Source organism: Vespa crabro, chromosome 11, assembly GCF_910589235.1.
Source record: "Vespa crabro chromosome 11, iyVesCrab1.2, whole genome shotgun sequence".
In the NCBI taxonomy this organism is placed as follows: domain Eukaryota; kingdom Metazoa; phylum Arthropoda; class Insecta; order Hymenoptera; family Vespidae; genus Vespa; species Vespa crabro.
In genome coordinates this window covers 3,901,896-3,922,976 of record NC_060965.1, presented here as the reverse complement: position 1 = coordinate 3,922,976, position 21,081 = coordinate 3,901,896, and the positions used below count along the sequence as shown (strand labels likewise).

The following is a 21,081-nucleotide window of genomic DNA, read 5'->3' as shown; positions in this document are numbered from 1 at the left end:
TGATTAAAATTAATTTTTATGTCTTGTGCAACTCGCCAACGAGCGAGTTGATCTTTAATGAAGAAAGTTTAATCAACTTCTGTGACTGTTTATTAGCGACTCTCGTTGGAATGCATTGTTCAAAAGTGTTTCGTAACTAGCGAATCCAGTGTCGAGAAAGGGATGCTTCAAAAGCTTCTGTCGGAAGTAGATATTATCGGGACTGATTTATTCTTCCTTTTTTTTTATCTTTTTTTTTTTCTTTTTTTTTTCTTTTTCCTTTTTTTTCTCTCTCTCCTTTTTTTTCTTTATTTCTCTATTCTGCACATATAAGCACAAATAAGCGGTGCAGTCACAAAATGGCAGAGTAACGATAACAGTTATTCAACGGCATTGATACTACACCTATATCGCATTCTCGATACTATTCCTTTTGTTCGTTTTTCACGAAATACCTTTCACGTACTCGCTAACGCTAGTATCGCCATTTATTTTAACTCCGGAACGTTCACAGCGAACGTGTTTCCGATAGAACATTCCATTATGTTATTTCTACGATGTACGTCTACTGGTGTTTATTTTTGAAAACTCAAAGAAACTGAAGTTCTGCGAGCTTCATGTTTCACTGTGAAAAATATAAATTCTTTTTTCGAACGTACATGTAATATTAATTCGTACGTTGACGATGGTAATTGAAAAGAAAAAAAAAAAAAAAAGAAAAAGAAAACAGGAAAAAAAGAAAAAAAGAAAAGAAAAAGAAAAGAAAAAGATATAGTAAAACAAGTTAACGTATCTTTAATAAAAATAAACACACCCAATATATCTCAGAGAAAATACTAGTCGATCTTTTGCAGAAGTAAAGTAGCTCTCTCCTCCTTTTGCATGCTACTCCTCCACTTTTCGTCTCGCCTATCCAGTACCATATCAATTTCGAATTCCGTTAAAGCCAGGACGCCGCCTAGGGCGGGCGCGAGTCGAACTCGAGTGCACTTTAAAACTCGACTTCGGGGACGACGACCGAGCGGGCTGGAAAAGTGGTGACGAGAACGGGCTGCGACGAAGAGGGATAAAGAGAAAAGACTGTAAGCTACCAGAGAGAGAGAGAGAGAGAGAGAGAGAGAGAGAGAGAGAGAGAGAGAGAGAGAGAGAGTAAAAGAGAGAAAAGCACGTCGGGAATAATATTTCAGGGAAGCGTACTCGTCGCATTTGGATACGAAACGGTCTGTACTCGACTTTACCTCCATTTTCTTGCCCCTTACTTCAACCCCCGTCAAGGATATCCCAATGGAGAATATTATTCAGAAGTTACGCGACCCGAACGTAGACTTTACCTCCTCTAAAATCGGAACTGATCCTCGGCCATAGCTGTCTCGCCTAATTCACCCTTAATGACCCTTTAAGCGGAATTTAAATGCACTCGCGTATCCGACGTAACTCAAACAGGAAGCATTATTTCTCTCTCTCTCTCTCTCTCTCTTTTTCTCTCTCTCTCTTTTTCTCTCTCTCTCTCTCACACACACGTCTGCTCCTGTTTTCATCTACGATTCTCCGTTTACGTACGCGAGCAGCCCGCAGTGCTCCATTTTGTCACCCTCTGTCTACATGCAATCTTTGCATCTCTCTCTTTCTCTTTCACGTATACATACTAACTCTCTCACTTTCTCTACATCTCAGTATTATGCAAGTGGGCTCGTTCGAGACTCCGTGCTCGGCTAAGTAAGTTTGCGCCGGCTGCTTTAGGCAGCTCGTAGACACCGTTTAAACGTTATATTCCTTCCTGATGTGTGCGTTCAAATGTATATGGCTGCTAGTATGTGCACAGTAAGATCTCCATCGAAAATGATGTCAAGTGTTACAAGATCGCTGCTAAAGGAAATGGAATTAAAGGGTAGCTTTTGAGAAACCTGTCTCGGAATTAGCTTCTTTTTATTCGCTCGTTAAATTCAAGTCATCTTTATCTTTATGGGTTATGATTTTGATCTTTAATATCGACTCAATCCTTGGTGCAATATTTCCTAGTCAAAAGACGATATCTTGGAAGGGATAAAAGCGAAACGGTAGCAGATAAGGTTTTAATAGGAAGCTATTGGATACAAGCGTTATGGTTGTTACCAGAGAAACGAGAACTTATCCCATTTATGGGAACGATGGTTCTCCTAGCGATTTTACGTTAAAAGCTAGTTAGCAAAGTCTGTCCTTTCGAATTTGTATAGGTTCAGAGAAAAGCCACAGGGCTATCTTAGCGATTACATGTTTCGTAATGTCTTTCGAACATATATGATCTTAGAATAATTTTTAACTGACTTTAATAGGATCATTTACGTTAATGATAACCTTTTATTGATGATCTTTGCTTTACTATCATGCCGACAAAAAGATTCTTTGAATCTTTTTTTCTGAGGTTTTTAAAAAATCTAACATTCTCACGATCAACAAAAGTTCGTAAAACTCGTACGGCGTGTTATTTGATTTTTCCTACGCTTCTGAGGTAGGTGCTGAGCCGAACTGATCCCGCGGAGAGTCCTAAAATTGGTTTCCATGCTTGAAGTACGCCAGAGAAAAGTACAATTCCTTTCTTTTACCCGGTTCCTTCTATCAGAAAGCCTTCTTCTCCCTCCGTTAGGAAAAGTTTAAGGAGTTTCCTCCCAACTTCCTTTTGGGCTCTAGTTCGTTTTCCGATCACGTTATTTATCTGGGAACGGATCAAGGCGATTCCGAAAATAACAAATTTTGTGATTCTTCGGTACGAAGAAAACTTTGTTACATCATTTCTTTTTAAGGATCAACGTCTTGGGTGCTTTTCCTTGCTATTTTTCAAGTGAAGTGTAATTACATTTATAATATATATTATTGTGATATACTCACAATTAATTCCTTGATATTTCTTTTCACTATAATCAGTAAATTTTCTTTCCTTAATATTGAACCCTCTTTTTCTATCCTTCTCTCTCTCTCTATCTCTCTCCTTCTCCCACACATATACACACGAATTACCAAAGTATGTTCTAGGCAATCGTTATTGTTCGCATCTTGCTAAAGTTCTTTCAGTATTAGTGTGTAAAAGAACAGAAGTGAGATGAGACAAGCGAGAGACGGCTAACAATAAGTGCACTTTCCTTCGGCACGATCGATTCAATTGCAAGCGTGGGCTGCTGACCAACTCGATAGAAAGACTCGCTTTCTTTTAGCAACCTTCCAAGTACTCCTTTCCACTCCCTTTTCTTTCAATCTCTCTATCTCCGTCTTGCCTTGCTTCTTCAATCGGAAAGACAAGACTACTCGAACTTTTTCTTCTTCGATGATAAGAATCCACGATCCTCGGTTTTTCTTTTATTTTTTTTTTTTTTTTTTTTTTTTTTTTTTTTATACAATCACTTCCGTTGTTCGTTAACGAAAAAAATATTAAAAAGATTGATGAAATTTAATTAATCGCGTCAATTTGTAGTTCGTTAATTCTACAACAGACGTAGAAGTAATATAACTGTGCGGGAAAATAAACTTACCCTTTTTTCTTCTCTTTTTCTCTTTTCTTTTTTTTTTTTTTTTTTTTTTTATTTCTTCTCGAAGTTTGCTCGTTAGAAAAATCGTCAACGTGCGTTATACTTTTCTTCCTCTCCGTTGGATTTCGAATTAAGCGAACGAAACAACGAATACCGAAGAGGGTTGGGAATTTATCGATTAATTTTCTCTCGCTTCAACGATGGAAGTCACTTTAGCACCATTCGAGGTGAATAAATGAAATGGCACTGAGAAAATAAAAGAGAAAAGGAGAAAAAGAGAGAGAGAGAGAGAGAAAGTAGTGGTCAATGAAAAGTTGACAAGACAACTTCAGATCGGTTTCCGGGTGTTCTCTTTCTCGCTGTTAGGTAGAAATTGTATAGCCGTGCGTATAAGCGATGATTGAATATTTATATTTAATAGGATTCGCGTGGAAATTTAGATGTACGGGCTGAAAAGCGAAAATTGCGTATAGCGTCGATAAAACATTTAATCAAGCACGAAGGTAATTATTTGTACTCTATTATTAGAAACGTATCTATCATGATTACAACGTTAATACTCATCTACATCTCGTCGAGTGATTTAAAATCTAGCATTTAACCATTCGCTGCAGATAAGGATATTTTTACGCACGTTAATTAGAACCGTAGAAAGACGAGGGAGTTCGTATTAATAAAAATAAAAAAAAAAAAGAAAAAAGAAAATAATATTTTTTCTTGCATAGGTACCGTGTAATCAGCGATGGAGATCAGAATTACATTCACCGGTATAACAATCTCGATCTTTCGATTCTTCTTTCCACCATGCATATTTATAAAGGAAGAAAAATATCCACAAGTAAAGCTTGGAATCTCATAGAATTCTTTTCTGAATCGCGTGGGAACGAATAAGTTCTTGCCCTTTTAACCCTTCAATGCTGGCTCTCCTTGTTTTTATGCGTATAATCAAGATTTTCTTATTGCACGAGGAAAATTGAGAAAAAAAACAAGAGAATTTTTCTTTCTTTTTTTTTTTTTTTTTTTTTTTTTTTTTTTCAGATAAGACATTAATTTTTCATAATACTTATTTTAATGTTTCATACAATTGAATGCATACGAGGAATTATTAAGGAAAATAATTTCTTGAACGTAACGAGATAGAATGATGCAACCTGACGGACATACTCGAAGAAAGGAAACCATGATATCGTGTGCAGGTGAACGGTATTGAGAGAATCCAATTTAGGGAAGTTGATCGACGTGAACGTCATTGGACGTCGAGCTTTTGGAATTCTCGGAATCCCATACCAGAAACGGTAAAGTCCTACGAGCTTTTGGACGACCGCAAAAAGTTAGATCATCCTAGAAGCTTCCTTCGAGATTGTCTCTAGTCTCGCTCGGCACGCAACCGGAAGTCTAACATCGTACTCGTTGTAATTCGCGCGTGTACCTTGGCAGGAGTTCTCCAAGAGTAGGCTCCTAAGGGATGAAGTAGTGGAAGGGATGCTCGAAATACCACTAGGCACCTCCGTTCCAAGTTTTGCGGTTCGCAACCTCTACGATGCAGCTGCGAATGATTTGCTTCTCCTATCTTACTCTGTCTCTTGCTTTAGAGTCAAGGAGAGAGAGAAAGAGAGAGAGAAAGAGAGAGAGGGGGAGAGAGAGAGAGAGAGACAAAATATAAACGGTGGAGAAGGGAGAGGACCAGTTTTGCCGCGGTTGCGTTTAGCGGTCGTTATGCCGTAGCACGAACCTGTCGTTTTGGCTCTCGCGAATGCTTTCAGAGCTTTACGTTGTCGAGGCATACCGCAAATATCGGCGACACCTTTCCATATATTCAATGACCGGATGGAGTGCGTTGCTTAAACACACCTATGCAATTCTCATTCGCATGGAGATAAAGGATCTCGCGGGATTCAGCAATTGAATATTATAGATACATATATGTATAGATACAAATATACATACATACATATATATATATATATATATATATTTTCCTATCATCGTTTTCGATTAATGAGGCAGGATATAATAAAGGAACATAAACAAAAGTATTTTAGATTTTACATATTATGATAAGATAACGTAGAAAATCATTAATAATTAGCAATTATTTTTACTAATAGTTAAATTTTTTCACATTGCGTAAAACCGCAACATTGAATCCGTTTAATTGAGTATGATATCAATCTTTATCTCTTTAGATATAGAATAGATTCAATTTGAATTGAAAAATATGGGAAACGCAATATACATAGATATTTTTTATGATAACAATGACGATCGCTTAGCAAGATGATCAATAACAGGAGAATTTGCACTTCATCGAGGAGGTATATCGATATTGAAACATTTCGCGTCAATATTTGTTATTGCAGTGTTTTTAAAAGCCTGGGATGAGAGCCGATAAGAAAGAAATATCCAACATAGATGGGGACTTTACGGGGGAAGAGCAAGCAAATTGACGTTGCGTTATATCACGAGAGTTCTAGTCAGACCAGAATCATTGCGCTACAACATGAATCGGCATTGGTCTGGCAAACCCTTTGCTTTACATTCCAAATGATGAGTTTGATACCCACGCTTACAACTTTGATATATCAAATACCTGATGCTAGTTGATCGGTTTATGACTTCTCTGAAACACAGAAATAATCGACTAATATTTGTAATAGTATAATATAATATAATATAATATTTAGGATAGATTTTTTTTCGTCAAAAATCCTTGAACTATTGTTATCTTCAATTTTATTTGATTAATGGAATAAGAAATAATAATTTAAAACTATTATTGAATCATAATACAAAATATTCCTTAAAACAAAATATCTGTGTTAGTATCTTAAACTAATATTCCCTTTTCGAATACGGGTTTACCGATAAATTTTGTTTCGCACCGCAAGCACGATTAGTATTCATCGAATACGCGTGCGACAAAGCGGTCGATTGCTGATTTACGCGAATAGAGCGAACTTTGCGAAAAAAAAAGAATTAATGGAATAGAGAGGAAATAGAGAGAGAAAGAGAGAGAGAGAAAGAGAGAGAGAGAGAGAGGGAGGGAGAGAGATAAAGCACATAGATTTAAAAATACTTCAATCTTTCTATCGGAAATCTTTAAATGCATCGCACGCCAGAGAGCTACACAATGAGAGTTTACAGTGTGCTTTTATTTTATCTCGTGCGCATATCTAAGTCGCGAGAGCTCTCGCAGAAAAGCTCTCTTTTCCGCGTGAAGATCAGAAAACTTAGCTTATTGACGGCAGAGCAATATGCATAAACTTTTAAAGCTTTTATCTTTCCATCTGGCTGAAAGTGCATACACCTAATTTCTGAGTCTGTTGAAAAAGTTTCTTTCTAATATACTTTGAGATAGTAAAAATTTTTATTATTTATATCTTTCACTATATTCTTTTGAATGATTTCTTTATTTTCAATTATGAAAAGTTCATTCTCTTAAATTATACATAAGTGAAATTAGGCGGGTGAACTCGGACGAAATTCGATATCGGCTTGCCCGAGTCGAATAATCGGTAAACGATAGTCCTGTGCGAAATTAATTTAGAGTTGGATAGGTACATCCTGTTAAAATAGTAAGAGAAGAAGAGACGGAGAGAAGGATAGAGATGAAGAGAGGAAGTTGAAGAGGAGTATTCTGTGAATTGAAGCGGATATCGTAGGTAAACGGAGTCAATTACAGGAGTTCGAAGCTGTTCGACGACACAATAAGGGAGTAAAGTGCGGTTGAACAATTTGGTTCGCTGAATCTCCTCTCCCACCTATTCAGGTCCAATTCTTCCCTTTCTCTCTTTCCCATTTACCTTTCTATGACCATTCTCTCGGTCCATAAACAATCCTACGTTCAACGAGTAAACTCGTATACGATATTCGTCGTTTCCGGCTACGATATGGCACCTATGCATTTGCAATCTCAATGAATGTTTATAAAAACCTTTATCATATAGAATAAATTATAGATAAATGTTAAACTTTCAAAATTGATATGAAAATTAGATTGTATTTTATATTTGTTTTAATTAAAGTCAATATTAATTTTAGCTCTCATTTAATTTTAATTATTATGAGAAAAACAGTGCGAAGATATAATCGGATTTTTTTTTCTTTTTTTCATTCTTTTTTCTTTCTTTTTTTTTTTTTTTTTAAGTCAGATCGATATCTCGACTCTCCTCGAAATTCTTTCAAAGCTATTTCAGACTAAGATTTGCATAATATGTATTGTCTCTTCCCTAACGTCGCGTCCCTCGCCATTCCTATTCCGTACTCGACTTATGCATACTACATTTTCATTTTGCCTTCTTGTTTTCTCTTTCCTTCTTTCGACTCGATTCACGACGTTGAAAATACGTTGCGAGGTGCAGCATCCTTCTTCGTGGTCCGCGAAGCTTAGCGGATTCAGAAATTCGCCGGATTTATTCTTTTCTCGCGAAGGAAATAAATCACACAACTCGATCCGACCGTATAAGTCTTTCTTCGGTAAAGAAAAAGTGGCTTACATGTCGAGTATCGATGTTGTTTCTTTTATGAGCATTCGAATTGTTTAAAAACTTTATTTGGAAAAAAATATCGCCTTTTTTCTTGATTTATTTTCCTGGAAAACAGAATGTTTATTTCTATGTGAGATGAGAGACTAAACGTGACTAAAAAAAGAAACGCTAGTCTTCGTTGAATATCTATTTCTTGATGATAGAGATGAATAAGCGCTTATGTGAAAAATATCAAGGGTCTATATCTTATCTCTAGTCAATTTTGTTTTATTTTACTCTTCATATTCGAGCCATCTCAATCTTTTTCACTTTGCATCAGAGCATCTTTCTCTTTATATTTTTTTTTTTTTTTTTAGTTCTTACGTTCCTCAACTTCAATGCGTACCTGTTACATAAAAGCCTTTGTAAAAACACGAGCGTTTGAGTTTACATTATTTTTCAACTTTCGTTGGCTTGATTTTTCTATATTTTATTTTACACCTTCACACTCGCGTTGCTTTATTTACAAAATAACAACACAAATTGCTTTCTCACTTCGTCATTCATATTATTCAAAGTATGTTTTATTTTGTACGATAACAAAAATTTTACTGATGTTTACCGTTCTATTTTTATGATTTTTATACCTCGAATTCAGCTTTTACGATCTTTCAAATCGCACAATTTTCAACAACTTTTGATTACGGTCTCTTTGAGTCTTTCGTAACAAAAAACTTTGAAACGTAAAATGCAAAGTTTTATAGTAGTGTAATCTCTCGCTATTATGATCCATAATAGTTTTATCGAATAAACTAATGAAATATTAAAAGGGAAAAGTTTATTATAGGTACGATCAATGTGTTCTGAAACTTTGACGAATAATCATTAAAAGAGCATTGTCCCTAATTCAAAATTCACGTGAAAGAAAAACTCTGATAGTGCGAGGAAGAAGATCAAATAAATACGTACACCAACGGAGCAATCCGTTTAACGTGTTAAAGTAACGGACGCGCAAAGCAGAAGAGTTCTCTACGTTGATGTTGACCAGTACATAATAGGATTAATTATAGAGAGGAACAGAGAAGTTGAGCAAGATAGATAGAGATAGATAGATAGATAGAGATAGGTAGATAGATAGAGATAGATAGATAGATAGATAGATAGAGAGAGAGAGAGAGAGAGAGAGAGAGAGAGAGAAAGAGAGAGAGAGAGAGAGGCCGAGGAGATTTAATTGAGACTGAATAATTAAATCTTTAGCGAATCTGCATCTTCGATGAAGCGACGAGAATGAAGGGTGCTGGCCAAAGCGGATTCCGTATCCATGTGGGTATAACGTGATTATGAACGCTGGTTCATTCCTGATAGGCAATTTAAACTAAGGTAAAGGTTTTGGCTCTAAGAATAAATCGACCGTACATTGAAATATTTTAATGATCATTCTCTGATTACGAATTTCTAAAGATATCTATTTTTAATAAAATGATTGGAAGAAATCTGTTAAATAGAGAATTTTATTAAAATTTTGAAGATAAACTTTTTTTTAAAGAAAACGCGACACGTATCCCAATGTGAATCTTTTATCAAGAAGGAACTCTCTTTGGACTTTGTTCAGTAAGAATCATCAGCAATGCTATCGAGTGACCTCGCCTTCCTTCCCTTTCATCCCGGAATTTCAGCGCGCTGCTAGTACATCTCTCTCCTCTCTCTCTCTCTCTCTCTCTCTCTTTGTAGTTAGGGTGAACCTTGACGGTAATAATTAACATCCTCATCATCGTGCCAGGAGGACGTTCAAACAGATTTCGTGACGGATAGACGCTCGGTGGTTATGGAAGCTGAAAGGCCTCTAGATGGTCTACGTTGAGACATGCGCGCGCACGAGAGATTAGAGAAGGATAGAAGGGAAGAGAATCTATATAATGAAGCAGAAAACCGTTGATGCTTCGTTATATATATATATATATATATATATATATTAAAGGAGTACGGTGACCGATTCAAGGAGAGTCTTATTTTAAAAAATCATCTACGTGTTGCATATCTAGGGAATATTTGGGTGCGAAGAAATGTCATCTGACTTGGCCTGCGACATCGTCTTTTGTGACATCGTCTTTGATGGATCCTTTTTTGTCATTTCCTCTTTCTTTCTGTTCTTTCATAGAGCTTAGTTTTTTGACATCGACGATTTAAAACTCGGGGACGAGTCCAAGGTTACCATTAATGTTCTACCTTTTCTTAAAAAGTTGAGTGGACGAGTTTTTTCTTCTGAATGACCAAGCTTGTTCGAGTGAAATAGAACGTGGACAAACAAAGTCGTGATTGCATGCGTAATTCTTGACCGTCTTGTTAAGGTTCTTGTTAAGATTCTACCTTAAAAAGATGTCCTCGAGAACCGTTCCTTATACTTTTAGAAAGTGTTTCTCAAAACTATAGTATCTTCTTTTCAAGCGTTAAATGTCCCACTTCATGTATTATGTAAAACTTCATTTAATTTTAACAATAATTTCTGAGAATTCTTGTATCTTAAAGTTATAATTATATGGTACCTTTTGGCATAGAAGCATAGAAAATAGATAGAAATGCTTCGAACATGAGTACTACGTAAGAGTAATTTCTACTTTCCAATTACCTTCTTCTTCATTCAGAAGTAATCACAGTTAAGAACAGATACAGTCGCGATACGAGCCCGTACGTTCATTAGGATTCCCTTTCAATTACGCTCACAGTAATTTACGTAATTACAGAGGAGTCTGTTCTTAACCATCGTTAATATTCGTCCTCGACACCTGGTTGCCTTTTACAACAAGCATTTCCTGTCATTTAACGGTTCTTTCAAACGAGTTTATTTTGATTTATTTAAACGATTATGATCAATAACCTAACAAATCGATATTAAAATATCTTTTCAACGAATTATTTATTATAAGAAAAGAAAGTTTTAATAGGAAAAATATGTAAAAGGATTAAAAAGTTAGAACTTATTTGGCTAATCAGAAATTCGGATTACGATATGCAAGAGATATCGTGAGAGAAATTGGTCAATCCCACCGGCTCGATGCTAATAACCGAGGAACACGAAGACGGGTTATGACAGCCGGTGTCGTGGCCCGTTTGGCGGTGCGCAATTGCACGGGAGACATGTGCCATTGTTCAAACAGTTCGCTCTCTGCACCTTCTATTAGCACTGTGCTTCCTTCTCCCTCTCTCACTCGTATCATCCCTTCTTGCTGAGGTGCTGACGGCTCTCTGAGTATAAACCAGCTATCACAGATATGCGCGTACATACATATCTATCTACTCTCATGTTGACTTCTATCTACATATATATATATATATATATATATATATATATATATATATGTACATACATGTATGTTAGTATATAGTGAAAGAGAGAGAGGGAGAGAGAGAAAGGGAAATAGAGAGATAATCTCACACCTTATAGCCAGTTCATTCGACTCAATTGTGAGGGAAGAAGTACCTCCAGCCGACTAGCATCTGGGCTTAGGATAGTTTGACCGTGGGCCACTAAAACGTGACTTTACGCCAAGAGTGATAACGGTGATAAAGACGAGTAGTTATCCGATACTCGATCCTCGAAAACTCCACTCGGAATATTCCTGTCTGTCTACTATTACTAGCGTTGACTTTTATGACTTGCAATAATGTTTTCTTTTTTTTTTTTCTCTCTTTTTTCCACGACCCCATGGTGTTCGAATAGATTTCAACGAAATTGATGTTTTTATTGGAACGTGGAATGAATGATGGGAACGATGGAAGGAAATAAAATTAGAGATCGAAAAAAGCTTTTTTATTTCATGATTCTTTTTATTACTTTCCGACATATCTTTTGAGCACGTCAAACGCGTTGAGTTTATTGGATCTCATGACACCTTTGTTCCTTTGCAAACAATGTTCGTTCTGATCTGGTATTATAAAACATTAGACATTTACGTTCAGAGAATACCATACACCGTAACGAAGTACTCTACCAGCATTGCTTTGTCAAAGTATTTTGACCCTCTATTTGAAGCTTCTATAAAAAAAATTAAAAAGAAAATAAAAAAAAAAAAAATAAAAAAAAAAAAAAGAGAAAACATCGTGCGTGACAATTTACTGCGCCGCTCTCGTAAAATCCTTTTTTATTTCCTTTCAAATTTCCTGCCTTTTACTTTTTGATCATAAATTTCACAACGACTGTTAATCGCACTACTCCAAGGAGAATTCTCTTTCCTTTCCATCCTCGATGGTCGTTGACTTTAGTCAATCACCGCGGGAGTCCTTATAGGCAGTAGACACTTGGTTAGAACATTGCCAGGATCGGTGCTTTACTATCGACACGCTCGTAAACGTTAGCTAGACATGTTTCTTAGGAATAAACTAACACTTATCTAGATTAGATATTCCTAACTCGGGCAAGAGCTCTTTAAGGATCATCGAAGAAACGTAGAAAATCATCGATTACCTTTTTTTGAATTATTTATTACAACGTTGTAATAATACTTACCAGGTTTAACTGATACTTTTCGTTTGAAACACGAACGAACTAAATTCTAATAAAATATCTTTCTCTTCGTTTAAAATTTTTATCTTCATTTTTAATATCCCTCTATATATTCGGTTAATTCGACGATCGTTCCAATGAAAGAAATGAAGGGATTACTTTCTCGATAGGCTAATTATATACTTCTCTATCTTTATTATCATTGAATCACACGATACCATTGCGAATAGTGGAATGGGGTTACAATTATGACGATGGTTTAACAATCACTCTTCTTTCTCCCTTAAATCTAAATTGATTCGATCGTTTTTCGTTTCCTTTCTCCCTCCCTCCCTCCCTCCTCTCCCCCTTTCTTTCACGAACACGTGCAAGCTACTACTAATCGATTCGATTCACGTTTCTACTACGTCGAATCACCGTCGACGGCACGAAGGGAATTCCACGAGTCTCGATCGTGCTCGAGAGCGAAGGCTTTCACCGCAATTGATGCAATTTAAACTTTTCCTTCGCATTGAAACTATCGTTGCTTTAACAATGCAGATGGTAGTTCGTTGAAGGGTTCTATGACTAGTTAAGATTATTTACTTTGAGTTACATAAGCTTTGGACAAGTTGTAAGTTTTGTGAGATGATTTAAATATAATTGAATAAATCTCTTGAAAAATTAGAATGAGATTTGGCACAACAAAGGACGGCAATTTTTCTTTCGTATTCGAAGAGAAAAGAAAATTACTCGTAAAGTAGGACGATATGTTTATGTATCTTTCAACCAACGTATGAATAACACTCGAGATAATAACGTCTACAATGACATAATCGTTATGATTCAAAAATCTCGAGGCTTTCACCGTATGCTTTTTGATCTTTAGTCGTTTCAAAAAACTACAATCAGAATATGATTTTATTTGATGATTTCAACGCGAGGTTTTTTATACCAATTCAATATTTCTCAATGGTCTTGGTCTCGTCGTTGATATATAAGAACGAGTTACATTGATCTTTGCCTTATCCGGAAAGAGAGAGAGAGAGAGAGAGAGAGAGAGAGAGAGAGAGAGAGGGAGAGTGAGAGAGAGAGAATTCATTTTATGCGACTCGATTTCAAAGCAACCTCTTTTAGTACGCCCACGCGCGTATACATATGCACATAGATATATATTTACATGTATAAGTAACACAAGAGTATCGTTTAAAGCCACGTTACTCGGAAAATTCGGCGAGATAAAGGGGTTACGCATGCGCGGGCATTTGCGTTATATTCCGTGGTTGTAACATTAGCCATAAAATGTATATCCCGTCGGGCGTATATTGTCATGCAGAACGCCATTAAACCATCGCAATATCTCGCTCGTTTCAGGTGATGATAGCAACACGCTACAGTGGTTAAGGTGGCTCTCGAGGAGAAGCTGGAAGTGGCGAGGAGGATCGTGAAAATCGGCAAACGAGGCGGGCGATCCGGAGAGCGGTAGTGGCGGCGGAGCGGCAGGGGTAACGTATCTCTTTTAATTATCTTCGGTTACTATTATAATATTCTTCAAAATTTGATTGTAATTAGAACTATCGATATAAAATGAGCGTAAAAAAGGATTCGCCCGTTCATTATAATTTTTATAATTGTAAATTTTTTTCATTGACTGACAAATCATTATAACATCGATATACTAATTAATATAGAAAAGATACGAATCCTTTTATTCTCGCAATTATCTCTTTTGAAGTTGTTCAAATTATTCGACGACTTATTTAACACGAAATATAGTGATGATAGCCTTTATCTCGATTTCAAAGAGCTATATCGATTCGCGTAGACCGATGTTCGATTTAAAGAGAAACGATTCCAATGGGAATCTCATTTTCCGATTGGAAAGTGAGACGATGAAGGAGATAAGATACGATGCTATCGACAATACCCATCGAATTTCGATGGCTTTTAAGTGGAGTCAAGTAAACTCGTTCGTGAGAAGACGTAAAAATCTTTCTTTAGTTTCTCAATCGCATCGAATACGAGGATCGTTTGGTCTTTACTCGATGCAAGCAGTCCTTGAGTTGGATAATAAAAGACCGATTATCCGATTTCGTTTTCCTTTATCCGTTCTGAGGTTTATCAACCTCCTCCGCGCGTACGACATTTTATGAACCATTAATAGAACTCGCTATATGTATTAGAATATTTTATAAGAATCATTAAAATAAATAAGATTTCTTCGTTAAAATAATATTTTTATATCAAAAATATATTCGCAAATTATATATATATATATATATATATATATATATAAAAAGTAAATAAATAACTCGACATAAAATCTTTAATAAGGTGACATACTGTGTTTACAATACGCAAATGATATTACGTGGTTGGAATTTTTGTACATAAAATCGTCGTCTCTAGTTTCGCTGACGACGCAATATCAAACGGACGAACGGTCGAGTAAACACGCTCTAAGTGATCTTACCTCTTCACGAATCGTGTTTGTGATCGTAGATACTATGGGAGCGGGGGTATGGGGGGCGGAGGAGGGCTACAAGCCACGGACCTCCGGCGAAGGCTCGAGTCCCAGTCTTGCGAACGAAATTCTTCTGAGAATCCTCTTACCCTAAGGCAAGATGGTTTTTACGTACCTGCGGAGAATGGCACTTGCGAGGATGAGGACAAGTAAGTGAAGCGCAACGAAATAATAATGTAAACCAACGAATATTATTCGAAGCAATGATCATCAATTCTTTTTTTAGACCGAACTAAAACTAACCGACTACTTTGTTATTTTCTTTTTTATTTTCTACATAATTTTTGAAATACGTCATTAACATTTCTAATAATAGATATGTAGTTACATAAATTTTGGAGATATCCTATTTATAATCGCAATTCAACAAATACATTTTATTAGTTTTATAGTCGATCGAGAATGTTGTAATTAATTACAAAAGGATAAATAGTTACACGTTTAATGATTATGTTAATCGGTATTAATTATCAAGCGTATACTTTGTCACATGGAGTTAGTGAATCTCGTTAGAACGAGGTATTACCAATCGATATCACCGATCGTACGTACTGCAAGACCACAAATCACCAGTGTACTCGAGTTTGCGGAATCGCGTTGAGCGTTTAATTACAAAGGATACAAGCGCATAATTATTTACAGTTATTTACAGAAGTATACAGACAATTTTTCAAAGCGTATAACTTTTCCTTTTAGATTAATAATAATAATGGCAAACAACAAAATGCATATATTTCATTTTAATATAATAATAATCTTTGGGTGTTTATTTATTCAAATATTTGTCATGAGAAAATAAATCATATAAATCGATACCTTTATAGATATGGTATGGTAAATGTTTTTTTAAAAGGGCTGACTTCGGAGCGATTCTCGTTTCCGGCCAGCCAACGTGTACAGGTTCCCGGACGTATAAACGTCGAGAGAAAGAGGAGGATACGGAAGAGAGAAGAATTTTGAGGCGTGTAATAAGATCCGATGGATCCTTCCACGGGAAGCTGAGGTTTTCCACGAAAAGTTTTGACCGCATCGAGAATGAGGCGGAAGCGACGACGGAAGGGGAAGGTGAGAGGAAACAACGACTGCGATGGTGTCGCAGGGACTTCCGGCGGATTGCGGAAGTGGCAACAAGGACTTTACTATTGGGGATCGTGCTCCTCGTCACACCAGGTAAAATTTATTCAATTAATTACTAATTACTTTTATTTTGTTAATTATTAATCTCTGACAAAATTCGTAAAGAAAATTTTCATTAGAATTGTAAAATATTTTTCTCAATTTGTTATTCCTAATCTCGCAAAGATTTGTGATTTATAATATTTTACATTTCTTTTTTTGTTTTTCAATCAGTAAAACTCTAATATGTTTATTATACTATTGGAATTAATTGTTTCTAACAGCTCGTTTTCTATTGACAACGTCTAATCCATTTATTATATATATTCTCATCTATTATTATATAGTACCTCAACTATTTCGATTTTCTCGTAAAATTAGTATCATCGATTAGTATCCATCTCGTTAGATAATTTAGGTTTCTCCGACCAAACTGATAGGTACCCCATGGTCTCTCGAGTAGAACTGATAGATCGATTCCGAATTCAGTGTACTGTGCACAGATACGCTGAAGTTGGAATCGTAACGATGTCAATTTAGAGCGAGGTGACTTATAACTGTGGATTACATACCAGCCCAATGGTACTTATGTGTCCAATTAACCGATAATTAATTACGATTCAAGATATATCCTGCATTCTGATTCTCAACGTTCACGTTTATTTCGAATCTTCGGTTAGAATAAGAAATATCTTTCCCAATCTCTTTCACGAGATGAAATTTTTTTTAAATGTATAAAAAAGTTGTAAGCTATCAACGATAAGCAAGAGAAACATCTTGACTTTTATGTTCACCGTTGGTGTCTCTAGAAAACTATTAGGATGCGCTTAGATACGACACTTCGGCATTCTTTACTTCACAAGACTCAAACGTGTCTTTGCGGTAGAACGAGTGACGCGTTATACGAATTTCAATTTGAAAGAGCTTCCGTCCGACGCTACACACCCAAGAGCGTGAATGGGTCGCCTATTGCGAGAAAAGAGAAAGAAAAAAAGAAAGAAAAAGGGAGAGAGAGAGAGAGAGAGAGGAGAGAGAGAGAACGGGACTTTGAACTCTTTTGCAGCGTTGAATTCGCTTTGATAGCATCCGTCCTACCCGGCGAAGCAGTTTTTCGACGAGTCTGAACAATTTTGAGGAGGACTTCGTTTTTTTTACTTCCTCTCTCTCTCTCTCTCTCTCTCTCTCTCTCTCTCTCCTTCTTTCTCTATCTTTCTTTTTGGTTTATCCTCAAAATCGGACGAGAAAATGACTTTCTTTCAACGGCCTAACGATTGAATTGAAAAGACGTGATTTTTGTGTAAGAATCTAAAAGATTTTTAATATTAATAAGAAACGTTTAAGTATATTTGTTATAACGTAAGCAATAATTTTTTCATGATAAATACTATAGTTAAATAATAGAAAAATTTGAATGACATTTTGATATTAAACTTGACGATCGATATAATGAATCTTTGTCATTTCGATTACTTCCTTTTTCCGTGAATAACGTAAGATATTTAATTAGAACGAGATGACATCTTTCTTTCTTTCTTTCTTTTTCAAAGAGATTACCATCTTTAATTATCTTTATTAATAATCCTCTTCTAACGTTGAAACGCCTAATTGGAATTACATTTTCTCTTAAGAATTTTCCATTAAGCGCGATTACTTTGTTATGATTTCTCTTAAAGTTATGTGATGTTATCCTTTTGAGAGAATATATTTTAATTGATAAAAGAAAGGACGAAAGAAAAAAGGAAGAATCATTTATAGGTATATAAGTATGATCGCAATGATTATAGGTGTAAAGTAAAAGAAGTATAATTATTAATAGTTAATAGTTAACTAACGAAATTATCGAATATTTTATCGATACAATTATTAGCCGCATAAGAAACAAAAAATATCATCAACAACTGTTTTCAGACTGTGTACGACCACACCATACGAACGTAATTATCGAATTTAATATCACTTTTATATCTCTTGGAAGTACTTTGAAATGCATCAAAGCGTTGGTCGTTTCATCTACTTCTCTTTTTTCTTTTTTTTACTTTTTTTTTTTTTTTTTTTTTTTTTTTTTTAGTTCATGCTCGTGTATGTTATTATACATAGTTAACGGATAAAGCACAGCAATCTTGGCTGTGTCGCACTTGTTATCCTCGTTGGTATCGTTAATGAGAGCAGGTTTATTAAATCTCCCTTAAAAAGAGATTGTCATAATTATATGCTGTAAATAACAGATGCAGGAGACGCAAATCTTTGTATATTCGTATTTACATGTGTGCGTATTAATACGTGCTCGTACGTACGTCCAGTTGGATTACTCGAGTTTTCTTTATAATTTTTCGAGGATAAATAAATGTGAGACGAAATATGAAAAGATTTATAATTATCCGATTGCATTGACGACTAATTACTTTTGAATGTTTATACATACGTGTTTATTCGATACACGTTGTTGGACTTACTATAATAAATTTTGTCGCAATTACATGTTAATTATATTCCATTACCTTCACAAAGGATCAAGAGAGAATGGATTTGAAAGTCGTAGTGAATGTCGCAACATTCTAATGAGTATCTTTGGGTTTAAGTAAGTGACATTTAACAACGCTACGAAAAGATATTTTAAGAAAATAATTAAACTCAATGGAAGAACATCTTATAAGAAATAATTAAATCGTTACTAGAAAAGATATTCTTATGAGATAATAATTAATTTTATATGATTCGATAGCATCGATTTATTCCTTTCTTATATTTTTCCTTAAAGATTCGAGTGAATAGTACTTTGGTAATTAAAACGGCGGGAAAGTTGAACGTGAGAAGTTTCGAGCTTCCGCCCACGATGGCAGACGTTTTTATAGTGGCACGCTGTGCACAAGAGGAGTATTAAAAAAAAAAAAAAGAAAAAAGAAAAGAGAGAGAGAGAGAGAGAGAGAGAGAGAGAGAGAGAGAGAGAGGAACAAAATTACCGAGAAACGCTGTAAACGGTACAGAAGAGAACGAAAGAAAAAGAGAGAGAGAAATTGAAGTGGACCGGAGGCGTGTAGCAAAAGAAGAAGAAGAAGAAGAAGAAGAAGAAGAAGAAGAAGAAGAAGAAGAAGAAGAAGAAGAAGAAGAAGAAAGTGGGCTGAGGGTGAAACGGAAAATACGAGAAAATGACGAAAAAAGAGAATAGCAAAATTAGCGGAAAAGTTGTTTAATATAGAAAGTTTCCTAAGTTGGGGCATGGGTGTAAAGCGGCCATTGTGATCGCCGCTTGTGCGGCATTATTTCCCCTCCCTTCCTTTACCATACCACGTCGTCGCCGTTTTACCAAAACTTTGCCGCCTAACGCTCGTAATTTATTTATTTCCCAATTATTTTCACCCGGAATTCACGGAGCGTCGTTCGCCTTTTCCGTTCGCTCTCTGCTCTCGTAATATCTTTTAAATTCACGTAAAATCGTCGAATCGAGTAATTTCTTCCTTGAAAAGGTGAAATCGAGACAGTTACTTTCGAAAAGAAAATTTTATATCCTTCTTGTTGAAATCTTGTTGAATAAATCAATGTTGTATGATAATAATAATAATAATAATAATAATAATAATAATAATAAATAAAAAAAAGGCGGAAAAAATTTTGTCTTGAAAATTAATAATGTAAATCGATTAATCCTACGATGATTACTGTAGGAAATTTTCTTTTTCTTTTAACATTAAATGATCATAAATTTTTTTTTCATGAATCTTAACGACCTTTACGAGAAGTTTACAACTTTGTGATCTTCGCTTAAAATAGCAAATGCATCGCGATAAGTTCTATGAATCATCCTCGCTCTTAAAACTGCAATTAATCATCAGGAAAAGAGTATCGCCGTTTAAAATATCCGATAACTTCGGGTCGTTACTTGGAAATACATAGAATGATTATGGTATTGGTCGTGATCATCGCACAGATGGTTGGCGAGACCGAGCAACATTGCACAGATGACGTTCCACGAGGAGAATCATGGTAATGACGGTAATAAACATCGGTCGTATCGAAAAATTATTAAAGCAGCGGTTTGCAGGAAAATTAAATAGCCAATGTTTGATCACAATTGCAATATTATAAATAGCATTAATATCATTTCAAAAATATTTCTTTTAATTGCTTAATAGTCGAGTACAATGGATATTTGTCTTTCGATTTAATTAAAAACTAACAATTTTCTTTGCCTTCAGATCTTAACTTCGAAAATATCCGCTTACCTCTTTCTAAATAATTAATATCAATTCTCGAGTCTTCAGAATATAAGGGCTGTGGAATACTCGTTAGTATCGGTTAATTGCTTTTAGCCTGGTCTGCGTTATTCTCCTCTCGGGCATGGTTCAACCGCGTGTAGAAGCATAGCGTTACCGGCAAAAGCGAAGCAGCCTTAAACAGGTGCTTTAACTATTTAACTTACGCCAGTCGTGGTGTACTCACGTGCGAAAGAGAGAGAGAGAGAGAGAGAGAGAGCGAAAGATCCGATGCAACGTCTCGTTAATTTCATGCTTCGTCGCTGCTTGAAAATTTGGCTGGTAAAATGTTCGAGGGTCTTTCTTGCCTGTCCTTCTTCTTCTTCTTCTTCTTCTTCTTCTTCTCTTTTTCTGTAAAAGCAACTGCAGAGAGAGAGAAAGAGAAAGAGAGAGAATTCGATGAACTCAAGCGTATGCATTTTACATCGTGCAACATTACCGTGATATTTTTTCACGTTTCATTATAACGTCTTTGCGTTTGGTTAATTAACAAACCTTCTACCACAGCTTCCTGATTTTAATGCATCCCAATATGAACCAGCAAATTTCTTATTAGCATAGAATAATCATGAACAACGAATCTCGTTTCATAAAATAAATCATAAACAACGAATAAGATTACAAGTTCTTAATAACTATTTAGTTTACACAATGGATAGTTTTTAAAAGTGATAAATAAAAAATATATTATTTTCGTTATAGATAGAGAATTAATCAGAATACGTGTTCTCGTCAAAGGCTTAATATCGAGCATTAAGTAAGGTAC

At 35.5% G+C, this 21,081-nt stretch overlaps 1 protein-coding gene across 19 annotated transcripts in view; it reads left to right on the top strand.

Moving 5' to 3' along the window:
• LOC124428108 (protein turtle) overlaps window positions 1–21,081 on the top strand; it is a 194,685-nt gene that overhangs the window by 122,820 nt on the left and 50,784 nt on the right. For all 19 annotated transcript variants that reach the window (XM_046971769.1, XM_046971760.1, XM_046971776.1 and 16 more), the window contains 3 exons: window positions 13,800–13,930; window positions 14,928–15,098; window positions 15,803–16,119. In XM_046971769.1, the coding sequence (XP_046827725.1) occupies window positions 14,947–15,098; window positions 15,803–16,119 (469 nt within the window). In that variant the 5' untranslated portion in view covers window positions 13,800–13,930; window positions 14,928–14,946. The remainder of the gene's footprint in view (window positions 1–13,799; window positions 13,931–14,927; window positions 15,099–15,802; window positions 16,120–21,081) is intronic.